Source organism: Rutidosis leptorrhynchoides, chromosome 2, assembly GCF_046630445.1.
Source record: "Rutidosis leptorrhynchoides isolate AG116_Rl617_1_P2 chromosome 2, CSIRO_AGI_Rlap_v1, whole genome shotgun sequence".
NCBI lineage: Eukaryota > Viridiplantae > Streptophyta > Magnoliopsida > Asterales > Asteraceae > Rutidosis > Rutidosis leptorrhynchoides.
Window position 1 is genome coordinate 350,866,854 of NC_092334.1, and position 25,757 is coordinate 350,892,610.

The following is a 25,757-nucleotide window of genomic DNA, read 5'->3' on the forward strand; positions in this document are numbered from 1 at the left end:
AGTTTAAGTGAAAGATTTCCAACATAACTGCATTAATACATTTTTAAAATTGTTAAGAATTCGAAGAATTGAAGAAATTGTAGTCGAACAGAGCATTACCTTGTTCTTCGTTTCTTTTTCTGGTTAATTCGATTAATTTGAAGTAAGTAAGATAGGTAGAGGATAATGTTGATATTAGAACTGAGTGTGTTACTCTATTTCATTGAACAATTCGTTTAATTATATAAACAATCGATTTGACAGCCAATTTAATTAGGAAGAATAATAAATATGATAAATTCGTTAAATTCAACAAGTTGTACGATTGATTGATATGGAAAACGTTTTTAGGGATATAAACAAAAATCAAATACAGTTGACAAGGATTTAAAACTTATTTAGAATCCTATGAGTAATAATACATATTTATTTATATATATATATATATATATATATATTAGTATTTATATATATATTTATCTCTATATGTATTTATATATATATAACCGTATTTTATATATGTATATGTATATATATATATGTATTTGCATAACTGTATTTGTATAATTATATATCGATTATATATATATATATATATATATATATATATATATATATATATATATATATATATATATATATATATTAATTTTATAAAGTAACATAATAATATTAACTATATAATTATTAATATTTAATATTAATTTTAATAATAATAATGAAACTAATAATGATAAGTATAGTAATAGAATTAATAATGATAATAATATCAATAATATTAATAACAATCAAGTTTCATATATATATAAATAAAATAATAATAATATTAATAATACAAATATTAATATTAACATTTATAATGGAAGTAATGTTAATAATATAACTTTTATATTTTAACTTGTACTAAATTTAATTATTAATATTATATGATAACATATGTTTATACTTTTTATATTTTTTTTACAATATATATAATATTGCTTATGTATAATATTCATGTATATAAATATATATATATATATATATATATATATATATATATATATATATATATATATATATATATATATATATATATATATATATATATATATATATTTATTTATAGATTTATAATCATATCATATCATATATTTATATACTCGTTTTAATATTAATCTATTCTATTATTATTGTTAATTTTTTTAAAGTGTACTTTATTAATTCATAATACTATATAAACACTTATATTTGTTTATATATATTTATTTACACACAACTGTTCGTGAATCGTCGGAAATAGTCAAAGGTTATCTGAAACCATGTAAACAGTTCAAAAATTTAGAAACTCAATATTACAGACTTTGCTTATCGTGTCGGAAACATATAAAGATTAAGTTTAAATTTGGTCGAAAATTTCCGGGTTGTCACAATGGACTCTTTTAAAAAAACGCTAAATATTTGAGGTACTTTTCAAACACGTTGATTTTGCGTTAAATTTTTAAAAGTCGACAATTTCATAGCGAAACGCGGAGATGCACATATATTGTTAATTTAAAATAACATTTAAATCTTTCACGGATTATACCATTTAGTTCGACTCGAGTTACGCTTCAACGAAATCATCGTTAGCCACGAAATAATTTTACAAACTAAACGCACTAAAATACATTGAAAACCGAACACCTGGCGCGAAGCGAGAGTTCGTAAACTAGTTAACATCAAGAGAGAATGACTATAAATCGGAATTTTCTTTTTTTTTTTTAACGGAAAAATACACATTTCCAATTTTACCGTGTTCTTATTTTATTTATTTTAACATTTTCACTTGTCCCAGTAGTATTAACATATACAGTAAGAGTCTGCAAATTCGCGGTCCTGGTAGTATTAACTTAAAAACACAAAACACAAAAAATATTTTTCTTTCATTTCTCTTCTTCTTGGGTTTCATTCATTCTCTCACAAAAACACACTTTGTTTCCGTTGCTAACAATAACACTTTTTCTTTCGATCCATCTAAATACTAATTACAATTTTAATTATAGCTTATTCAATTTTGTTTAACTGCTTTAGATCTTTCCCCAATTTGTTTTCCCTGGCGTTACTTCACAGGTAATCAATCATTCACAGATTTAATTTTTCTATTATTTGTTGTATTTTAGATACAAATACAATTTGTTTTCTATAAATTGACGTTTAATTATTATTTTTCTATTTTCCTTCTTGCAGGAATGAAACGATTACGCGATGACGTGTATACTAATTCTCAATTTAAGCAGCCGCTCGTTTCTCAATCGTAAGATTTCACCTTCGAGTTTATTATGTTCATAAATTATGTTTGTAATTTTAATAGCAGAATGTATGTATTGATGTGTTTTCATGGTTAATTGTTTGACTTTGAATTTTTGATAGGGTTAGTTTTTAAATTTTGTGGTTTTATCATGTATTCATGTATGTGAAATGTTTATTCTGTAATTCAAGTTATTTGCTTCTTGAATTACATTTTTTATACTTCATGATTTAGGTATAAAATAATACTGTTAAAGCATGTGATGGTAAATTTGTCATCTTTATTGCTTAATATTTTGTTATTACCATCAGAATATTAACCAATTTACATAGCATTAAGTTTATTTATTTATTTATTTTTTGCCTTCAAGGGTTTAGGTTGTTGAGGATATGGTAATAGATCATTAGACTGCAAGATTTAGTTAAAGTATCCTATAGCTTGGTCGAATACTTCATGATGTCATACGATGCAATGACATGAAATATAAACATGATAAATTGAAGTATCAAGTGACCAACTGTATCTTATGATTGTACCTGCTTTGCAATTGTAGCGTACAACGTATTTGCATGGTTAGTATGTTGTGTTTCTTTAAGGAGAAAATGTTGGTTTTTTTGGTCATGTTGAAGGTATGGTCAACCCCATGTCACCGGAGAAGGAGTAGGTGAGGTGGCAGGTGCGGGTGGAGTTGCCAGGGGAGGGGCTAGTAGTGCACAAAAACTGACAACGAATGATGCGTTAACGTACTTAAAGCAAGTTAAGGAGATGTTTCATGACCAAAGAGAAAAGTATGACATGTTTCTTGATGTAATGAAAGATTTTAAAGCTCAAAGGTACATGATTTTTTTTATTAGAGGTTTAGGTCTCGATTAGTAACGGCGATTATAAGTTATAACATGTTCGTTAACTTGTTGGTGCAGAATCGACACTGCTGGTGTCATAGCAAGGGTGAAAAATTTGTTTAAAGGGCACAATAATTTAATTTTTGGATTTAATACTTTTTTGCCTAAAGGGTATGAAATAACAGTCATCGAAGATGACGAGCCTCCAATAAAAAGAACAGTGGAGTTTGAAGAGGCTATAAGTTTTGTAAACAAAATAAAGGTGAAGTTTTTCTTTTTAATGTTTTATATTACTTTACTTTTTTTTTATTTTTTATTTTTAAATATTTACATTTTAATTCTCATGTTCCACAGAAACGATTCCAAAATGATGATCACATTTATAAGTCGTTTTTGGATATCTTGAACATGTATCGAAAAGAACACAAGGGAATTAACGATGTCTACCGTGAGGTTGCTGCACTTTTTGACGATCAACCTGATCTTCTTGACGAGTTTACCAGATTTTTACCCGATGCTTCTGCCGCTGCATCTGCACATAATGCGCGACAAAATGTGAACCGCTTTGGTGAACGTAGTTCAGACATGGTTCCAGTCAAACAAGCACATATAGATAAGGTAATGGAACTAATTACTTAGAAAAGAAAAGTTTACTTATTTTTTTTTTCATGAGGTACTAAGTCTGTGATATCATTAGCAACGAGTCAGTCGAGATAGAATGTTGTCACAACAAGCGGGACAGGATTACAAGGAGCAGAAAATGCGATTGGAGAAGGTTGACGATGATAGGGACGTTCATCGTGCTGAAAACCGGAAACCTGCAATTAAGGTTGATGATGGTGGAACACATTCAGCTGTGGGCCCAGATGGTGATAAAGATTCACTAAAAAGTGAGTCGGAATGTTGTAGTATCAATCGGTTATGTCACTAAGATATATTTTTGACAACAAATTGAATTTTTTATAGGTATGTACAGCCAAGAATTCACTTTTTGCGAAAAAGTGAAAGACAGATTACGTAATCAAGAGGATTACCAAGCGTTTTTGAAGTGTCTTCATATTTACAGCACAGAAATAATCACAAGGAAGGAATTACGGAGTTTGGTATGTTTAATTGTTCTAAATATTTAACACCTTTACGTTATTATTAATATTTTTAAATGAAATGAATTGTTCTGTTTTGCTATTGATATATGAATGTTGTATTTTCAGGTTTCTGATCTACTCGGAAAGCATCCAGATCTTATGGAAGGGTTTAGTGCGTTTTTGGAGCGCTGCGAAAATATAGGTGAATGTCAAACTACCTTACCTAGTGTTAGGGTTGTTCAATAAATATTTGGTTTGAAATTGATTAATCCGAAAACCAAACGGAAATCAAACCCGAAAAAATCAAACCGAATATCTAAATCGAAAAACTACCTTACCTAGTGTTAGGGTTGTTCAATAAATATTTGGTTTGAAATTGATTAATCCGAAAACCAAACGGAAATCAAACCCGAAAAAATCAAACCGAATATCTAAAACGGTTTTCGATCTATATATATATATATATATATATATATATATATATATATATATATATATATATATATATATATATATATATATATATAACCGAATTCTTAATTCGGTTTTGAAAATTTTGAATTCCGTGTTTATTTAATTTTTACATTTTTATATTTATGTGTTAATGTGTTAATGTCATTATAGATTGTGATCCAGTCATCTAAAACGGTTCCAACCTAAACAGGATCTGTTGTGCTTGTAGCCCCAAAACGCGTTATGTCTGGTAAATATGGGAGTTACCATATAAGGGACTCAAACATACAAATTTTATCTGATATGGGACGGGTTGTTACAAACTCCTCCCCTTAGAATCCTGACGTCCTCGTCAGGGCGAAACAAATTGATACCCAGAATCCATACCTGAGGAGATGATGCACGAGCCGAGTGCCCGTCACCCCTCGAAAGGCTACAACTCTGATACCATCTGTAAAATCCTTCTTATAAAGATGAGAGTTACCTTATAAGAAAGATGGGAGTTACCTTATAAGAAAGATGGGAGTTACTTTATAAGGGACTTAAACTTACAAATTTTATCCGATGTGGGACGGGATGTTACATTACGATTTGGTGGCCCACATTATAGTCTTGATGTAAACGTCACAATTAAGCTTTAAATATTAATAAATCATCGAATTCTTGATAATTTAATAGTACACAATTGTTTTAGGTTGTAAACGATCACCACAATCAGACTACCATGGTTGGTTCTGATTTTTTCATGATTTTCGGTTTTAACCGAAACCGAACCTAATTCTGTTTTTTCGGTTTCGGTTCGGTTTCAGTTATGAATTCGAGTTCAGTTCGGTTTTCGGTTTTGCCCAAAAAAAGATTCAATACCGAATAAACCGAAAATCCTACCTAGTGTTTTGGTTTTGTTTTCTTTGCTTGCCGCTAATAGTTATTGTTTGCAGATGGATTCCTAGCTGGTGTCATGGACAAAAGTACGTTTTTTTTGTCTATTATTTTCTTTATATCTGTCTACCTTTTAAAATACATTAATGCTTACATTTTTCATTATTTATATGTTTATTCGGTTTTTGGCTTGTGGCAGAATCTTTATGGAATGAAGGGCATGTATCTAAAGAGAGAGAACACAGGCGTGAAACCGATGCTGCAAAAGACGTCAAATTCAAAGAGAAATATTGGGCGAAATCTATACAGGAACTTGACCTTTCCGATTGTCAACGTTGTACTCCGAGTTACCGACTTCTTCCCGATGATGTCTGTCTTTCAAAATTTATTTTGTTTGTTTCATCTTTGGATATTAATATTATATAATAATTTGTTTCGTACCTTACATTGTATATTTTATGTTCCGTTTTTTTACAGTACCCGATACCATCAGTTAGTCAAAGATCGGAACTTGGTACTCAAGTACTGAATGATCTTTGGGTATCTGTTACTTCTGGTAGCGAAGACTATTCGTTTACGCATATGCGTAGAAACCAGTATGAAGAGAGCTTATTCCGATGTGAGGATGATAGGTAAATGTTCTTTGTATTATTTTCCAAGTCTGTAAAAAGGTGGCGAGTCGCGCGTTGACCAACGACTTTTAGTAATAAATTAATTAAGCGTATATATATTACACATAAATATATCAAACATGTATCATAAATATTTCAAACATAGATATGACACCAAATCTAATTCTAAAAGATATAAATTTTTTACCTAACTTTGATTTTGACGGGATTTGACCGACGTTGACCAACTAAGACCTGACTTTAACCTGAATTTCTAGCGTTGGCCGACTTTTAAGGCGTTTTTGGGCGACTCGGGACGGGCTAGTGCCCAAACTGACAAGTCGACCGAGTCGGCTGTCTTTTACAACAGTTTTATTTTCTTAAATACGGAATCTAATAAAAAATGAAGTAGAATTAGCTAATGATACCTTGATGATGTCATGATGACACCAGGTTTGAACTTGATTTGTTGTTGGAGTCCGTGAAATCAACTGCTAAAAGCGTTGAAGAGACATTGAATGGTATTAACAACAAGACAATTACTCTCGAAACTCCCTTCCGTATCGAAGAGCACTTTACCGGTATATATAGTATAATATACGGAGTATTACATATGGAATTTTCGTCTTTCTTTAGTCATGCTGATATCATCCTTTCGCAAATGTTGTAGCTTTGAATCTACGGTGCATGGAGCGTTTATACGGTGATCATGGTCTTGATGCTATGGAAACACTTCGTCGAAACCCTACAGCTGCGTTGAATGTTATGTTGACCCGTCTTAAGCAGAAAGAAGAGGAGTGGACCAAGTGTAAATCGGACTTCAACAAAGTTTGGGCTGACATATATGCGAAAAACCATTACAAGTCACTTGATCATCGCAGCTTTTATTTTAAGCAACAAGATTCAAAGAATTTGAGCACAAAATGTAAGTTAAAGTCAGTTCTATTAATGTATTTTGTCTATCGAAAATTCCAAAACCATAATTTGTTGTAATAAACAGCTTTGGTAGCCGAGATTAAAGAAATAAAGGGTAAAAGTCAGAAAGATGAAGATGTGCTTCATAGTATTGCTGCCGGAAGCAGACACTTTATTTCTCCGAATCTTGAGTTTGAATATACCGATATCGACATTCATGAAGATGCGTTTAAACTTATTAAATATTCGTGTGAAGAAATTTGCACCGGTAAAGAACAACTAATCAAAATTTTGAATCTTTGGACGACGTTTCTGGAACCCATGCTCGGTGTTCCGACCAAAAACGTCGCCGGAGAAACTGATCGAAGTCTAGGTCATGATAATAGTACCGTGAATCCTAACCGTTCAAATCCCGATTGCAATGGAGATGATAGTCGGTCTCCAGATCGGGCTCGGTCTCAAAAGAATGGATTGGTCAATGGTGGTACTTTGACTAAGGAAAATGACGGTTTACATTTGCAGAAAGACGGTAATAAGAACCAGTCAAATGTTGATGTTCATGCATCACAGGTAAAACTTTCCCTCTGTCTCATAAGAATGTCCACATTGACTTTTACAGTCTTTCCTTTTCAACTTTGACTTTAAATATATTCATTTTTGTTGCATATTATTTGATAAAAGTTATGTGAATGGATTGTGTTTTTAAATGTGTTTTCATTGGTATAACCTTAATCAAGTATTGTATAACACAAACTATAATATTTAAAGTCAAAGTTGAAAAGGTAAGACTGACAAAAGTCAAAGTGGACACTACACTACTGATTTTAAGTTTTATGCATCTCCAATTTTTGATGTAATTCGTAGTTTGTGCAGCGTGGGGATATCGCGAGATCCCTAACGACGGGGAATGGATTTACGGATCCTTCGAAAGGTGAGAAAGAAGAGGGTGAACTGTCACCTAATATTGACTTCGATGAGTCAAATATTGGAGGGGAGATAGAAGCAGATGGTGATGATGATGTGGACAGTGAAAACAGAGATCATGATGATGTCACTGGTAGCGAATCTGGTGGAGATGATGATGTGTCAAGAGAAGAGGGTGATAGAGACCGTGATGATGATGTGGATGGTAAAGCCGAAAGTGAAGGAGATAAAGAGGATGCAAACTTGGGTTTTGAAGATGGCGTGTATTATTTAAGGACCGCAAGGCCGTTGGCAAAATGTGTAGCGTCATCATCGTGTGATGGTGATAAAAAAGATTCCCATGTGTTTTATGGGAATGATGCTTATTATACACTTTTTAGGCTTCACCAAGTAAGAATACGTTCCTTTTTTCATCTTTGTATGTTTTAGTAAATTGAATGAAATTGTTAGAGGTGGTACTTTGATTCTTACGTATTGGTTTGGTTTTGATCGGTGTTGTAAAACTCCTCGATCAATGCCGAGTACTCCACGAGTACTCCTTTTTAGGAACCGGGTGAGCCGATTTTTAAAAATCTCAGTAACTAATTGGACAACGGTCAATGGGTCAAAATCGGATTTAGTCAGTTAAAATTGGACAAAGTTAATATTGGTCAACATTTTATTATGAAATTAAATTATTATTTTAGAGCTTTTGAACAAATGAAGATTTATATGTATGTTTATTTGCACAAATGAAGAGTACTCCCTGAGTAGCAATTTTCGCAACCTTGATTTTGGTTGTGTTTTATCTCCAATAGCTCAAATGGGTCAAAATGTTGAAAGTTGCCCAAATCCTTTCAATCTACTTAACTCCTTTCAAATCAATATTATTCCATCATTTAGAGTTTTACCTCCCAAAGCCTAATTATTTTTATGCATACAACTGTTTATTTCTACCTTACTTGATAAAAACTAGTTGTGGAGCCCTCGCTTTGCGCCGGGGGCTCCGTTTTGAATGCGAGTTAAAAAAAAAGTCTTGATCTATTTTGTAAAAAAGAATTTTTTTCGACATCTAACATTGAAGGGTTGTTCCTTTTGTGAAAGTTGCTTCTTTTAGCGTTCGGGTTTTATTTAAAAAAAAAAAGTTAGTAAAGTGGGGGTTCGATTTGTATTTTAATAAAAGTTAGAGGGTTAAGTTTGTGAAATTTGAAAAAAATATACGTATAAAGTGGGAGTTCGATTTCTATTTTAATAAAAGTTAGGGGTTAAGTTTGTGAAAATTGAATATTAGTAAAAAAAAAAGTTAGTAAAGTGGGGGTTCGATTTTTATTTTAATAAAAGTTAGGGGGTTAAGTTTGTGAAATTTGGGAAAAAATATACGTATAAAGTGGGGGTGCGATTTGTATTTTAATAAGAGTATAAAGTGGGGGTGCGATTTGTATTTTAATAAAAGTTGGGAAAAAATATACGTATAAAGTGGGGGTGCGATTTGTATTTTAATAAGAGTATAAAGTGGGGGTGCGATTTGTATTTTAATAAAAGTTGGGGGGTTAAGTTTGCGAAAAGTGAAAAAAGGAATAGTTCTATTCATTTGGCCTAGAATTTTTTTCGACATCTAACATTGAAGGGTTGTTCCTTTTGTGAAAGTTGCTTCTTTTAGCGTTCGGGTTTTATTTAAAAAAAAAAAGTTAGTAAAGTGGGGGTTCGATTTGTATTTTAATAAAAGTTAGGGGGTTAAGTTTGTGAAATTTGGAAAAAATATACGTATAAAGTGGGAGTTCGATTTCTATTTTAATAAAAGTTAGGGGGTTAAGTTTGTGAAAATTGAATATTAGTAAAAAAAAAAAAAGTTAGTAAAGTGGGGGTTCGATTTGTATTTTAATAAAAGTTAGGGGGTTAAGTTTGTGAAATTTGGGAAAAAATATACGTATAAAGTGGGGGTGCGATTTGTATTTTAATAAGAGTATAAAGTGGGGGTGCGATTTGTATTTTAATAAAAGTTGGGAAAAAATATACGTATAAAGTGGGGGTGCGATTTGTATTTTAATAAGAGTGTAAAGTGGGGTTGCGATTTGTATTTTAATGAAAGTTGGGGGGCTAAGTTTGCGAAAAGCGAAAAACGGAATAGTACTATTCATTTGGCCTTTGCGTTTTAGATATAGGTATATAATATATAATATATAATATCTTCTGTATTATTTATTAATTCATCCTTACAGATTGTAACTTTCTACTATTTTATTTCAGGCATTATATGACAGGCTATTATTTGCTAAAGTCCATTCGGCATCTGCTGAAGCAAGACGGAGAACCGCTAACGATTCTCGTTCTTCTGATTTGTACTCCATGTAAGTTTGTGGCACATTGCTATTTCTTAATTAAATTGTCGTCTGAAAATTTGGATTTATGACATCATCTAATTATACATTGCAGATTTATGACTTCTTTATACAACTTGCTTGATGGTGTCACTGATAATGCCAAATTCGAAGATGATTGCCGTGCCATTATCGGGAATCAGTCATATGTGTTATTTACATTGGATAAGTTGATTTGCAAGCTCGTTAAACAGGTAATTACTGAACCTTTTGACCTGATAGCAAACCTGCTTGACCCGCCCATTTTGCCACCTGTAAACATATGATGTACAAAATGAGTAACACTATAAATTATTCTCTTCTGGATGCAGCTTCAAAATATAGTAGGTGATGAAATGGATAACAAACTCCTGCAACTATATGAATACGAAAGATCTCGAAAACCAATGAAATTTGTTGATTCTGTATACTATGAAAACGCACACGTTCTTCTTCATGACGAGAACATATTCAGATTACAATGTGTAGGTTTTCTTTTTGTTTAGTTATCATTAATTTATATTTTATTGATTTGGAAACCATCTGTATACTAATTCATCTTTCTTAAAATTTTGTTTTTTTATTTTATTTTTTCTTTAGTCACCTGGTCCTTCTCGTTTAACGATCCAGCTGATGGATGATGGAATCGAAAAGCCTGAAGTTGTTGCAGTTTCCGTTGATCCAAATTTCGCAGCTTATTTACACAAAGATTTTCTTTCGATTTCAACTGCAAATAAGCAATCTAGTATTATGATGCAGAGGTAAAAAAAATTAGTTGATAATTAGTTTGTTACTCAATACATCATCACAGAGTTTGTTACACATTATTTACACAATTAGCCCAATATTTTAAATTAATTTCAAAGCTAGCCTATTTAAATAGTTTTATTTTTACAGAAATAAATGTCGTTTCACGGGGATGGACGAAACTTATGATCTGTCATTTGCCATGGAAGGTGCTCACGTGGTCAACGGTTTGGAGTATAAAATGTCATGTAGCTCGTCGAAGGTACTTTACATGTTATTATATTTTAAATCATTAATTATTAATAATTGGTACCTAATTAGTTTCAATAGCAGATATCGTACGTTCTTGATACAGAGGACTTTTTCTTCCGTGAAAGAAGAAAAAGAGGAAAGGTCCCGGGAGTTAAATCATCATCTAATAATAGCCAGGTCAACGTACAACGGTTTCACATTATATTAGAAACTGCACTAGCACAACAGTCTCAACAATTGTCAAGGTACATCTTATTCATTAATTATATTTTCATCAATTATCCTTAATCTGAATCTGAATGCATTAAATACATTTTCTAAACGTATTAAAAAAGCGTGTAATCATTTTTGCAGAAATTTAACTTCATAAATTAAAACTGTTGCGGATTTGGGTATATCTAACCAGGCTTCTAGAGGCATCAGTTCCGTAAATACAAGCTTAATTAATCTCATTTAGTGTCTTATGAACAGCAATTCTTTTTTTTCTTTTTTTTGATTTTACTGTTGGTTGCGGTCTTGTAACATCTCCATTTTCAGTAGAGGTTTGTTTTGTATTTTTTTTGTTGAACTTCGCGTAGCGATTCTAAAGGTGAAGAGACAAGATGTCTATGAAAGATTGTGAGCGTAGATAGAGGAGCTGTTGTTAGACATGAAATCCGTTCATCGAGGTTTGTAGTGTATAGAGATCGGTAAATTATGTTGATCATGTAGCCGATCCATTTTATTTTGACCTCAATTAAGCAACACTTTTCGTATTTGTTTTTGATGAAGATAATTAAGCAACACTTTTCGTATTATATTGACCTCAAGAACTGGGTTTTTCTGGCCCTCCCAGCAACATTTTTTTTTTTTTTTTTTTTTTTACTTTTTAAGAACATAATCGTGTTACTTATAATTGCATGTAACTGCACTTTTGTATAGAAGAGCTGGTGGCTTATACTAAAAAAAAAATTATTATATGGATTTGACCAAATAATATTATTATGAGTGTTAAGTAGCATTAGTGCATTATACGGTGCTAAGAGCATTCTCATCGGCTAGTTATACCTTTGCCATTCTTGGCTCCATGCACGACAGTCGATGGCATTACATCGCCGTTCGGCTGCAACACATCTCGCCATTGCTTGCCTTAGGATGGCCTATCGGATAATGACGAAAAGTGGTACAGTATATTTTTTGGATTACCCCACTCAAGTTTACCATAGTAAAAGGAAAATATATATATATATAAAAAAAAGTTAGTTCCAATGACACTATTTATTTTATTTTTATAATTATCTTTTTATACTTACAACAGCAAAACTCAATATTACATGAGTGGTGTATGAGGAAGGTTAGATGTTGACAATCCTTTCCAAATTCGAGAATAAAAAAAAGTTATTTCTCCACCCAGAGTGAAACACTCTTAAAAGTAGAGAAAGTCATCATTTGCTCTATTCGACGGATAAAGAGATTGCTTTCGAGTGGACCTCCAGCAAATAAGTAGGAATTTTTTTTTTAAAGTAAAATAAAATTAAAAATAAAATTGAGACGCAATAAAAATGGTAGTTACAAATTTCCATGGGTTTAAATCATGTCTGGAATTCAACTTTGACTCTAAACTACAGTCAAGACGCGAATAAATCGACGCTTGTTGTTGACTCAAAAATAGAACCGAATATATTTTTATACTTGTAATTTATAAATAACAACCCAATTTACACACTAATTCACATAGCATAACTCATTCTCATATATTTTCATGCATTCTCTTTACATTTTCATATTTTAAAATGAAAATGAACGATACCGATATGGAGGAAATTAGAGAAATCGTTTTTGCGTACGATCCAGTTCAAGCACCCGATTCACTCGAATTGATCGATAGCATGGAACAGAAGGAGACTGAAACTTACATGCCAAGAGCACCTCAAAGATTTATACGAAGGGACCGTCAAAGTAGTGTAAAACATTTTATTTGACGATTACTTTTCAAAGACTCCAACTTTTCTGAGGTCATTACAAATGAGGTGATCAATGTTGCACAACAATAATGCCAGAAGCGGTGGCATCATATGATTTGTGGATTTGACATGTTTTCTGTGGACCTTCCGATTAAACATTGACATTAATGTGATTAATCAATCTGATTTGTTTAAAGATTTACTTCAAGATATAGTTCCACCATGCAACTTTACGGTTAACAGGGCACAATTCCACAAGGAGTATTTAATTAGTAGATGGATTTACCCTAACTAGGTGATAATTGTCAAATCGTTTGAAAGTCCAGTTGATCCAAATACCGTTAAATACAAGAATTTCCAAGAATCTGCAAGAAAAGATATAGAATGAGCATTCAAAGTGCTACAAGGTCATTGTGCAATCATTAAAAATCCAACATGACCTTTTTATTATAACAAAATCCGACGAATTATGTATACTTGTATTATCTTTACACAATATGGTCACCCAAGACAACAGACGTGCAATGTGTGAACTTGAGGAAGATGGCCAACTCGTTGTTCGTGGCGAACATTTCAAGAAAGGGTTGAAGTACAGCTTGGTATGGATGGAGAATTCCGAGATGCAGATGTTCATCATCTTCTCCAACAAATGCTTATCGTACACATTTGAAATCTTCTAACAAATTTTAGTGTTCGACACAATGCAGAAGTGGGACCTTCTAACGTTGTCGAAAATGAAAGCGAAGAGGACGCAGACTAGTTTTATAATTTATATGTTTGTGTAATTAAATTATTTAAGCGAAGAGGACGCAGACTATTAGTGCCGAACATAAAAATTGAACAAATGATATATCAATAATTGTATGTATTAGAATTTATGAATATACGAGATCCAATTACAATCGTATAGTAGAAACTGAGCAATTTAACATTGTGTGAAGTCTACTCTATTTATACTAGACAAATTAGGTTACAATAAACGATAACCTAGACTTGATTTCTTATTCATAAAATCAAGGCAAATCTCATGATTAATGTGGTCTCAATAACTATATTTGAATGTGTCTATAACAATGATTGAATGTGTCTGAAGTGTTTATCATATTCATAATCCGACTTTGTAAGCGCACGTCTAGTTGTAGCTCTTTTCATAACGAATCTAGCATATATAGGAACTTTGGTTTCTTTACAAATATGGAAAACACTAATAGTCTGCTAAGCATGAGATAGTCTGATCGGGCTAGATTTTTTGAAAATAGTGACTTCCATACTTAGAATATTTTCTGAATGAATTCTAATCTAGACTTTTGACTAATCAAAATTTTCAAACGGACTTTTAACATTGTTTTCCCCAACTGATTTAATTTGAGTTGTGGCCATTTTTTTTTTTTACCGTCTACTTGTATGTTGCTTTCCATCATTTTGATGAATTGTTCCCTTATTATAATAGTTTTAGGTTTGTAATAATAATAATAATAATAATAATAATAATAATAATAATAATAATAATAATAATAATAATAAATAAATAATAATAATAATAATAATAATAATAATAATAATAATAATAATAATAATAATAATAATAATAATAGCAGTAGCAGCAACAACAACAACAACAACATATAATTCCACGCCTCTACAACACTAAATTAAGTTATTTAAAAAGCCTTTAATTAAAAAAGAAAAAGAAAAAAATAATAGGTAATTTATCTCATAACCATCATATTTATTATCTTTTTGTCATGTTCAGATTTAATTGTTTATTTTCATAAATAAATAAGAATAAATAGATAAAACCCGTAATGTGTGTATTTAAAACAAAAATATAAAGTCGTTTTGTAGAAATCTTTAAGGTTGTTTCAAATTATTTTGATTTTAATAAGCGAATGAGCTTACTAACATAAAAAAAATTATATAATAATTTAAAAGTTTATAAAAAGCGTCATCGATTAATTTATTAATCTATAAACATAATAAAAATTTTAAATCTTATAATAGAAACCAGGAGACGAATGCCGAGACTAAAAACTAGAAACATTGGGTATCTTTCGGTTTTGAACTGTTTTCTAGGAATCATGAACATGTGATTGGTTAGATACATTACACTTGAATTCGGTACATTGTATCTACTTATTTGGTTACTTGTTTTTCTTTTCGATAGTAACAAAACATAAAATACATGAGAAAATCTATAAGTGGAAAATGGAATTGAAACACCTCGTCTCGCGTTGTATAATATTTATTGGACGATGTTTTTTTTTTTTTTTCCTCACAGGGACACATTTTATTAAGCATTCTAAGGTGGTAGAGTATACAATTACAACGATTTAAAAAATCAATTATTTTAAAAAGTACATTCATTACCTCTATGAACTGACCAAACATAAGAATAATTAATAATAAAATCAAACAAATTAATAATAAACATTCTAGCTAACTTGGATTTCCAACCCAAATATTCTTATTTTCGATAATAGTTAGTTGTAATCTCAAGTTTCCGTTTTCTCATTATCGTGTATGTATAGTATGTAGGTTATAAGTTGTTTACTTTGCAACTTAGTCGTTAATTTTGCTCGAGTGGTATCCGGGATTGTCGGAGTACTCTCGTTGCTTTATTGAATTTGGCTTTTCAAAAAAAAATAAATAAAATCAAACAAATTATTTTTGTTCACCTGTTATGAATCAAAAGTGACATTATCAATAATATACTTGCGTTGATTTAAGAAAAGACCACGAGCAGATGGTATTACTTCCACTCCAAGAAAATAAGATAACGAACCAAGATCCTTGAGTTTAAACTTTGCCGCAAGACATGTGATAAACTCATCTAAAACATGTGAATCTGGACATGTGAGTACAATATCATCAACATAGACAATCAGATAAATAGGAGCAGCCCGACTTCTGTTGATGAATAAAGAAGCATCGGCAATGGACCTTGTGAACCCGTAACCCTGCAAAAAAAAGTATGAGTTCTGTATACCACGCACGTGGTGCTTGCTTCAACCCATAGATGGCCTTCTTTAATTTACACACATGCGTAGGATAGTTAGTATCCGTAAAACCTGGCGGTTGAGCCATAAACACATGTTCCTGTAATGTACCATTAAGAAAAGCATTATTAATGTCAAGTTGCTGCAATGGCCAATTGTTCGTCACTGCAAGACTTAAAAGAGTGCGAATCGTGGCAGGCTTCACCACGGGGCTGAATGTTTCAGTGTAGTCAATACCGGAACGCTGTTGAAAACCCTTTGCAACAAGACGAGCACGATACCTCTCAATAGTACCATCGGGATTATATTTGATTCGAAAAATCCATTTACACTTCACAATGTTAGTGGCCGTCTCCGCAGGTACCAGATCCCACGTGTGCAACTCATGTAATGCTTTGAGTTCAAGTAACATGGACTCTTTCCAAAGTGGATCAGACAGGGCCTGTTTAACATTAGTGGGCTCAACAGGCCGTGAACCGGAGGTGACAATATTAGCATACTTGGGATTGGGCTTGTAAATATTGTTGCGTGATCTAGTGGTAATTGTAGTGGTAGAGGTGGGTAAGGTAGTAGAAGTAGGTAATGGTTGATCTGAAACAACTGTTTCAACAGGAGTAGATGAAATGTCCCGTTCATATTGATTATAAACGTTCCATATTAATCGATTTCGTTGCGAGGTTTTGACCTCTATATGAGACGTTTTTCAAAGACTGCATTCATTTTTAAAACAACCATAACCTTTATTTTATCAATAAAGGTTTCAAAAGCATTACGTAGATTATCAAATAATGATAATCTAAAATATACAGTTTACACACGACCATTACATAATGGTTTACAATATAAATATATTACATCGACATATGTTTCTTAAATGCAGTTTTTACACAATATCATACAAACATGGACTCCAAATCTTGTCCTTATTTTAGTATGCAATAGCGGAAGCTCTTAGTATTCACCTGAGAATAAACATTCTTTAAACGTCAACAAAAATGTTGGTGAGTTATAGGTTTAACCTATATATATATATATATATATATATATATATATATATATATATATATCAAATCGTAACAATAGACCACAAGATTTCATATTTCAATACACATCCTATACATAGAGATAAAAATCATTCATATGGTGAACACTTGGTAACCGACATTAACAAGATGCATATATAAGAATATCCCCATCATTCCGGGACACCCTTCGGATATGATATAAATTTCGAAGTACTAAAGCATCCGGTACTTTGGATGGGGTTTGTTAGGCCCAATAGATCTATCTTTAGGATTCGCGTCAATTAGGGTGTCTGTTCCCTAATTCTTAGATTACCAGACTTAATAAAAAGGGGCATATTCGATTTCGATAATTCAACCATAGAATGTAGTTTCACGTACTTGTGTCTATTTTGTAAATCATTTATAAAACCTGCATGTATTCTCATCCCAAAAATATTAGATTTTAAAAGTGGGACTATAACTCACTTTCACAGATTTTTACTTCGTCGGGAAGTAAGACTTGGCCACTGGTCGATTCACGAACCTATAACAAATATGTACGTATATATCAAAGTATATTCAAAATATATTTACAACACTTTTAATATATTTTGATGTTTTAAGTTTATTAAGTCAGCTGTCCTCGTTAGTAACCTACAACTAGTTGTCCAACGTTAGATGTACAGAAAAAAATTGATATATATTATCTTGAATCAATCCACGACCCAGTGTATACACGTCTCAGGCTAGATCACAACTCAAAGTATATATATTTTTGGAATCAACCTCAACCCTGTATAGCTAACTCTCACATTACTGCATATAGAGTATCTATGGTTGTTCCAAATAATATATACACATGGGTCGATATGATATGTCAAAATATTTGCATACGTGTCTATAGTATCCCAAGATTACATAATATATTAGAATACATGTATAATACAATATAAGTTAGCTAGGATATGATTAATATAGATTTGTTACCAATTTTCACGTTGCTACAACAAGAAAAATTATCCAATCTTGTTTTACCCATAATTTCTTCATTTTAAATCCGTTTTGAGTGAATCAAATTGCTATGGTTTCATATTAAACTCTATTTTATGAATATAAACAGAAAAAGTATAGGTTTATAGTCGGAAATATAAGTTACAAGTCGTTTTTGTAAAGGTAGTCATTTCAGTCGAAAGAACGACGTCTAGATGACCATTTTAGAAAACATACTTCCACTTTGAGTTTAATCATGATTTTTGGATATAGTTTCATGTTCATAAGAAAAATCATTTTCCCAGAAGAACAACTTTTAAATCAAAGTTTATCATAGTTTTTAATTTACTAACCCAAAACAGCTCGCGGTGTTACTACGACGGCGTATGTCCGGTTTTACAGTGTTCTTCGTGTTTCCAGGTTTTAAATCATTAAGTTAGCATATCATATAGATATAGAGCATGTGTTTATTTGATTTTAAAAGTCAAGTTAGAAAGATTAACTTTTGTTTGCGAACAAGTTTAGAATTAACTAAACTATGTTCTAGTGATTACAAGTTTAAACCTTCGAATAAGATAGCTTTATATGTATGAATCGAATGATGTTATGAACATCATTACTACCTCAAGTTTTCTGGATAAAGCTACTGGAAATGAGAAAAATAGATCTAGCTTTAAAGGATCCTTGGATGGCTTGAAAGTTCTTGAAGCAGAATCATGACACGAAAACAAGTTCAAGTAAGATTTCCACTCGAAATAAGATTGTTATAGTTATAGAAATTGAATCAAAGTTTGAATATGAGTATTACCTTGTATTAGAAAGATATCTTACTGTAAATAATAAAGATTTCTTGAGGTTGGATGATCACTCTACAAGATTGGAAGTAAGCTAACAAACTTGGAAGTATTCTTGATTTTATGAAACTAGAACTTGTAGAATTTATGAAGAACACTTAGAACTTGAAGATAGAACTTGAGAGAGATTAATTAGATGAAGAAAATTGAAGAATGAAAGTGTTTGTAGGTGTTTTTGGTCGTTGGTATATGGATTAGATATAAAGGATGTGTAATTTTGTTTACATGTAAATAAGTCATGAATGATTACTCATATTTTTGTAATTTTATGAGATATTTCATGCTAGTTGCCAAATGATGGTTCCCACATGTGTTAGGTGACTCACATGGGCTGCTAAGAGCTGATCATTGGAGTGTATATACCAATAGTACATACATCTAAAAGCTGTGTATTGTACGAGTACGAATACGGGTGCATACAAGTAGAATTGTTGATGAAACTGAACGAGGATGTAATTGTAAGAATTTTTGTTAAGTAGAAGTATTTTGATAAGTGTCTTGAAGTCTTTAAAAAGTGTATGAATACATATTAAAACACTACATGTATATACATTTTAACTGAGTCGTTAAGTCATCGCTAGTCGTTACATGTAAGTGTTGTTTTAAAACCTTTAGGTTAACGATCTTGTTAAATGTTGTTAAACCATTGTTTATTAAATCAAATGAGATGTTAAATTATTACATTATCATGATATCATGATGTATTAATATATCTTAATATGATATATATACATTAAATGTCGTTACAACGATGATCGTTACATATATGTCTCGTTTCAAAATCATTAAGTTAGTAGTCTTGTTTTTACATATATAGTTCATTGCTAATATACTTAATGATATGTTTACTTATCATAATATCATGTTAACTATATATATATATATATATATATATATATATATATATATATATATATATATATATATATATATATCCATATATATGTCATCATATAGTTTCTACAAGTTTTAACGTTCGTGAATCGCCGGTCAACTTGGGTGGTCAATTGTCTATCTGAAACCTATTTCAATTAATCAAGTCTTAACAAGTTTGATTGCTTAACATGTTGGAAACACTTAATCATGTAAATAACAATTTCATTTAATATATATATAAACATGGAAAAGTTCGGGTCACTACAGTACCTACCCGTTAAATAAATTTCGTCCCGAAATTTTAAGCAGTTGGAGATGTTGATGTATCTTCTGGAAATAAATGCGGGTATTTCTTCTTCATCTGATCTTCTCGTTCCCAGGTGAACTCGGGCCCTCTACGATCATTCCATCGAACCTTAACAATTGGTATCTTGTTTTGCTTAAGTCTTTTAACCTCACGATCCATTATTTCGACGGGTTCTTCGATGAATTGAAGTTTTTCTTTGATTTGGATTTCATCTAACGGAATAGTGAGATCTTCTTTAGCAAAACATTTCTTCAAATTTGAGACGTGGAAAGTGTTATGTACAGCCGCGAGTTGTTGAGGTAACTCAAGTCGGTAAGCTACTGGTCCGACACTCTGAGTGTTAAGTAGCATTAGTGTATTATACGGTGCTAAGAGCATTCTCATCGGCTAGTTATACCTTTGCCATTCTTGGCTCCATGCACGACAGTCGATGGCATTACATCGCCGTTCGGCTGCAACACATCTCGCCATTGCTTGCCTTAGGATGGCCTATCGGATAATGACGAAAAGTGGTACAGTATATTTTTTGGATTACCCCACTCAAGTTTACCATAGTAAAAGGAAAATATATATATATATAAAAAAAAGTTAGTTCCAATGACACTATTTATTTTATTTTTATAATTATCTTTTTATACTTACAACAGCAAAACTCAATATTACATGAGTGGTGTATGAGGAAGGTTAGATGTTGACAATCCTTTCCAAATTCGAGAATAAAAAAAAGTTATTTCTCCACCCAGAGTGAAACACTCTTAAAAGTAGAGAAAGTCATCATTTGCTCTATTCGACGGATAAAGAGATTGCTTTCGAGTGGACCTCCAGCAAATAAGTAGGAATTTTTTTTTAAAGTAAAATAAAATTAAAAATAAAATTGAGACGCAATAAAAATGGTAGTTACAAATTTCCATGGGTTTAAATCATGTCTGGAATTCAACTTTGACTCTAAACTACAGTCAAGACGCGAATAAATCGACGCTTGTTGTTGACTCAAAAATAGAACCGAATATATTTTTATACTTGTAATTTATAAATAACAACCCAATTTACACACTAATTCACATAGCATAACTCATTCTCATATATTTTCATGCATTCTCTTTACATTTTCATATTTTAAAATGAAAATGAACGATACCGATATGGAGGAAATTAGAGAAATCGTTTTTGCGTACGATCCAGTTCAAGCACCCGATTCACTCGAATTGATCGATAGCATGGAACAGAAGGAGACTGAAACTTACATGCCAAGAGCACCTCAAAGATTTATACGAAGGGACCGTCAAAGTAGTGTAAAACATTTTATTTGACGATTACTTTTCAAAGACTCCAACTTTTCTGAGGTCATTACAAATGAGGTGATCAATGTTGCACAACAATAATGCCAGAAGCGGTGGCATCATATGATTTGTGGATTTGACATGTTTTCTGTGGACCTTCCGATTAAACATTGACATTAATGTGATTAATCAATCTGATTTGTTTAAAGATTTACTTCAAGATATAGTTCCACCATGCAACTTTACGGTTAACAGGGCACAATTCCACAAGGAGTATTTAATTAGTAGATGGATTTACCCTAACTAGGTGATAATTGTCAAATCGTTTGAAAGTCCAGTTGATCCAAATACCGTTAAATACAAGAATTTCCAAGAATCTGCAAGAAAAGATATAGAATGAGCATTCAAAGTGCTACAAGGTCATTGTGCAATCATTAAAAATCCAACATGACCTTTTTATTATAACAAAATCCGACGAATTATGTATACTTGTATTATCTTTACACAATATGGTCACCCAAGACAACAGACGTGCAATGTGTGAACTTGAGGAAGATGGCCAACTCGTTGTTCGTGGCGAACATTTCAAGAAAGGGTTGAAGTACAGCTTGGTATGGATGGAGAATTCCGAGATGCAGATGTTCATCATCTTCTCCAACAAATGCTTATCGTACACATTTGAAATCTTCTAACAAATTTTAGTGTTCGACACAATGCAGAAGTGGGACCTTCTAACGTTGTCGAAAATGAAAGCGAAGAGGACGCAGACTAGTTTTATAATTTATATGTTTGTGTAATTAAATTATTTAAGCGAAGAGGACGCAGACTATTAGTGCCGAACATAAAAATTGAACAAATGATATATCAATAATTGTATGTATTAGAATTTATGAATATACGAGATCCAATTACAATCGTATAGTAGAAACTGAGCAATTTAACATTGTGTGAAGTCTACTCTATTTATACTAGACAAATTAGGTTACAATAAACGATAACCTAGACTTGATTTCTTATTCATAAAATCAAGGCAAATCTCATGATTAATGTGGTCTCAATAACTATATTTGAATGTGTCTATAACAATGATTGAATGTGTCTGAAGTGTTTATCATATTCATAATCCGACTTTGTAAGCGCACGTCTAGTTGTAGCTCTTTTCATAACGAATCTAGCATATATAGGAACTTTGGTTTCTTTACAAATATGGAAAACACTAATAGTCTGCTAAGCATGAGATAGTCTGATCGGGCTAGATTTTTTGAAAATAGTGACTTCCATACTTAGAATATTTTCTGAATTCTAATCTAGACTTTTGACTAATCAAAATTTTCAAACGGACTTTTAACATTGTTTTCCCCAACTGATTTAATTTGAGTTGTGGCCATTTTTTTTTTTTTTTACCGTCTACTTGTATGTTGCTTTCCATCATTTTGATGAATTGTTCCCTTATTATAATAGTTTTAGGTTTGTAATAATAATAATAATAATAATAATAATAATAATAATAATAATAATAAATAAATAATAATAATAATAATAATAATAATAATAATAATAATAATAATAGCAGTAGCAGCAACAACAACAACAACAACATATAATTCCACGCCTCTACAACACTAAATTAAGTTATTTAAAAAGCCTTTAATTAAAAAAGAAAAAGTAAAAAATAATAGGTAATTTATCTCATAACCATCATATTTATTATCTTTTTGTCATGTTCAGATTTAATTGTTTATTTTCATAAATAAATAAGAATAAATAGATAAAACCCGTAATGTGTGTATTTAAAACAAAAATATAAAGTCGTTTTGTAGAAATCTTTAAGGTTGTTTCAAATTATTTTGATTTTAATAAGCGAATGAGCTTACTAACATAAAAAAAATTATATAATAATTTAAAAGTTTATAAAAAGCGTCATCGATTAATTTATTAATCTATAAACATAATAAAAATTTTAAATCTTATAATAGAAACCAGGAGACGAATGCCGAGACTAAAAACTAGAAACATTGGGTATCTTTCGGTTTTGAACTGTTTTCTAGGAATCATGAACATGTGATTGGTTAGATACATTACACTTGAATTCGGTACATTGTATCTACTTATTTGGTTACTTGTTTTTCTTTTCGATAGTAACAAAACATAAAATACATGAGAAAATCTATAAGTGGAAAATGGAATTGAAACACCTCGTCTCGCGTTGTATAATATTTATTGGACGATGTTTTTTTTTTTTTTCCTCACAGGGACACATTTTATTAAGCATTCTAAGGTGGTAGAGTATACAATTACAACGATTTAAAAAATCAATTATTTTAAAAAGTACATTCATTACCTCTATGAACTGACCAAACATAAGAATAATTAATAATAAAATCAAACAAATTAATAATAAACATTCTAGCTAACTTGGATTTCCAACCCAAATATTCTTATTTTCGATAATAGTTAGTTGTAATCTCAAGTTTCCGTTTTCTCATTATCGTGTATGTATAGTATGTAGGTTATAAGTTGTTTACTTTGCAACTTAGTCGTTAATTTTGCTCGAGTGGTATCCGGGATTGTCGGAGTACTCTCGTTGCTTTATTGAATTTGGCTTTTCAAAAAAAAATAAATAAAATCAAACAAATTATTTTTGTTCACCTGTTATGAATCAAAAGTGACATTATCAATAATATACTTGCGTTGATTTAAGAAAAGACCACGAGCAGATGGTATTACTTCCACTCCAAGAAAATAAGATAACGAACCAAGATCCTTGAGTTTAAACTTTGCCGCAAGACATGTGATAAACTCATCTAAAACATGTGAATCTGGACATGTGAGTACAATATCATCAACATAGACAATCAGATAAATAGGAGCAGCCCGACTTCTGTTGATGAATAAAGAAGCATCGGCAATGGACCTTGTGAACCCGTAACCCTGCAAAAAAAAGTGTGAGTTCTGTATACCACGCACGTGGTGCTTGCTTCAACCCATAGATGGCCTTCTTTAATTTACACACATGCGTAGGATAGTTAGTATCCGTAAAACCTGGCGGTTGAGCCATAAACACATGTTCCTGTAATGTACCATTAAGAAAAGCATTATTAATGTCAAGTTGCTGCAATGGCCAATTGTTCGTCACTGCAAGACTTAAAAGAGTGCGAATCGTGGCAGGCTTCACCACGGGGCTGAATGTTTCAGTGTAGTCAATACCGGAACGCTGTTGAAAACCCTTTGCAACAAGACGAGCACGATACCTCTCAATAGTACCATCGGGATTATATTTGATTCGGAAAATCCATTTACACTTCACAATGTTAGTGGCCGTCTCCGCAGGTACCAGATCCCACGTGTGCAACTCATGTAATGCTTTGAGTTCAAGTAACATGGCCTCTTTCCAAAGTGGATCAGACAGGGCCTGTTTAACATTAGTGGGCTCAACAGGCCGTGAACCGGAGGTGACAATATTAGCATACTTGGGATTGGGCTTGTAAATATTGTTGCGTGATCTAGTGGTAATTGTAGTGGTAGAGGTGGGTAAGGTAGTAGAAGTAGGTAATGGTTGATCTGAAACAACTGTTTCAACAGGAGTAGATGAAATGTCCCGTTCATATTGATTATAAACGTTCCATATTAATCGATTTCGTTGCGAGGTTTTGACCTCTATATGAGACGTTTTTCAAAGACTGCATTCATTTTTAAAACAACCATAACCTTTATTTTATCAATAAAGGTTTCAAAAGCATTACGTAGATTATCAAATAATGATAATCTAAAATATACAGTTTACACACGACCATTACATAATGGTTTACAATAGAAATATATTACATCGACATATGTTTCTTAAATGCAGTTTTTACACAATATCATACAAACATGGACTCCAAATCTTGTCCTTATTTTAGTATGCAATAGCGGAAGCTCTTAGTATTCACCTGAGAATAAACATTCTTTAAACGTCAACAAAAATGTTGGTGAGTTATAGGTTTAACCTATATATATATATATATATATATATATATATATATATATATATATATATATATATATATATATATCAAATCGTAACAATAGACCACAAGATTTCATATTTCAATACACATCCTATACATAGAGATAAAAATCATTCATATGGTGAACACCTGGTAACCGACATTAACAAGATGCATATATAAGAATATCCCCATCATTCCGGGACACCCTTCGGATATGATATAA

General features: G+C 31.5%; 1 protein-coding gene across 2 annotated transcripts; it reads left to right on the plus strand.

The window, feature by feature from the left end:
• Positions 1 to 1,890: 1,890 nt before the first annotated feature.
• LOC139891966 (paired amphipathic helix protein Sin3-like 2) lies at positions 1,891 to 12,149 on the plus strand. Of its 2 annotated transcripts, none has more exons than XM_071874992.1 (22): positions 1,891 to 2,070; positions 2,188 to 2,254; positions 2,878 to 3,081; positions 3,169 to 3,352; positions 3,445 to 3,708; positions 3,788 to 3,980; positions 4,057 to 4,193; positions 4,302 to 4,377; positions 5,567 to 5,596; positions 5,707 to 5,876; positions 5,985 to 6,139; positions 6,572 to 6,699; positions 6,789 to 7,043; positions 7,119 to 7,603; positions 7,898 to 8,347; positions 10,184 to 10,284; positions 10,370 to 10,508; positions 10,626 to 10,778; positions 10,894 to 11,054; positions 11,191 to 11,302; positions 11,374 to 11,537; positions 11,647 to 12,149. In XM_071874992.1, the coding sequence occupies exons 2-22, from the start codon at positions 2,190 to 2,192 to the stop codon at positions 11,660 to 11,662; spliced, it is 3,642 nt and encodes a 1,213-aa protein (XP_071731093.1). In that variant the 5' UTR covers positions 1,891 to 2,070; positions 2,188 to 2,189; the 3' UTR covers positions 11,663 to 12,149. The 2 variants fall into 2 exon arrangements, with proteins under 2 accessions (XP_071731093.1, XP_071731094.1); XM_071874993.1 differs by having other exon boundaries at positions 7,907 to 8,347.
• Positions 12,150 to 25,757: the final 13,608 nt, after the last annotated feature.

Coding starts and splice junctions, on each gene's coding strand:
- LOC139891966 (XM_071874992.1), top strand. CDS start 2,190: ATGAAACGATTACGCGATGACGTGTATACTAATTCTCAATTTAAGCAG. Junction 3,353..3,444: donor GTTTTGTAAACAAAATAAAG/GTGAAGTTTTTC, acceptor CATGTTCCACAG/AAACGATTCCAAAATGATGA. Junction 4,378..5,566: donor GGAGCGCTGCGAAAATATAG/GTGAATGTCAAA, acceptor TATTGTTTGCAG/ATGGATTCCTAGCTGGTGTC.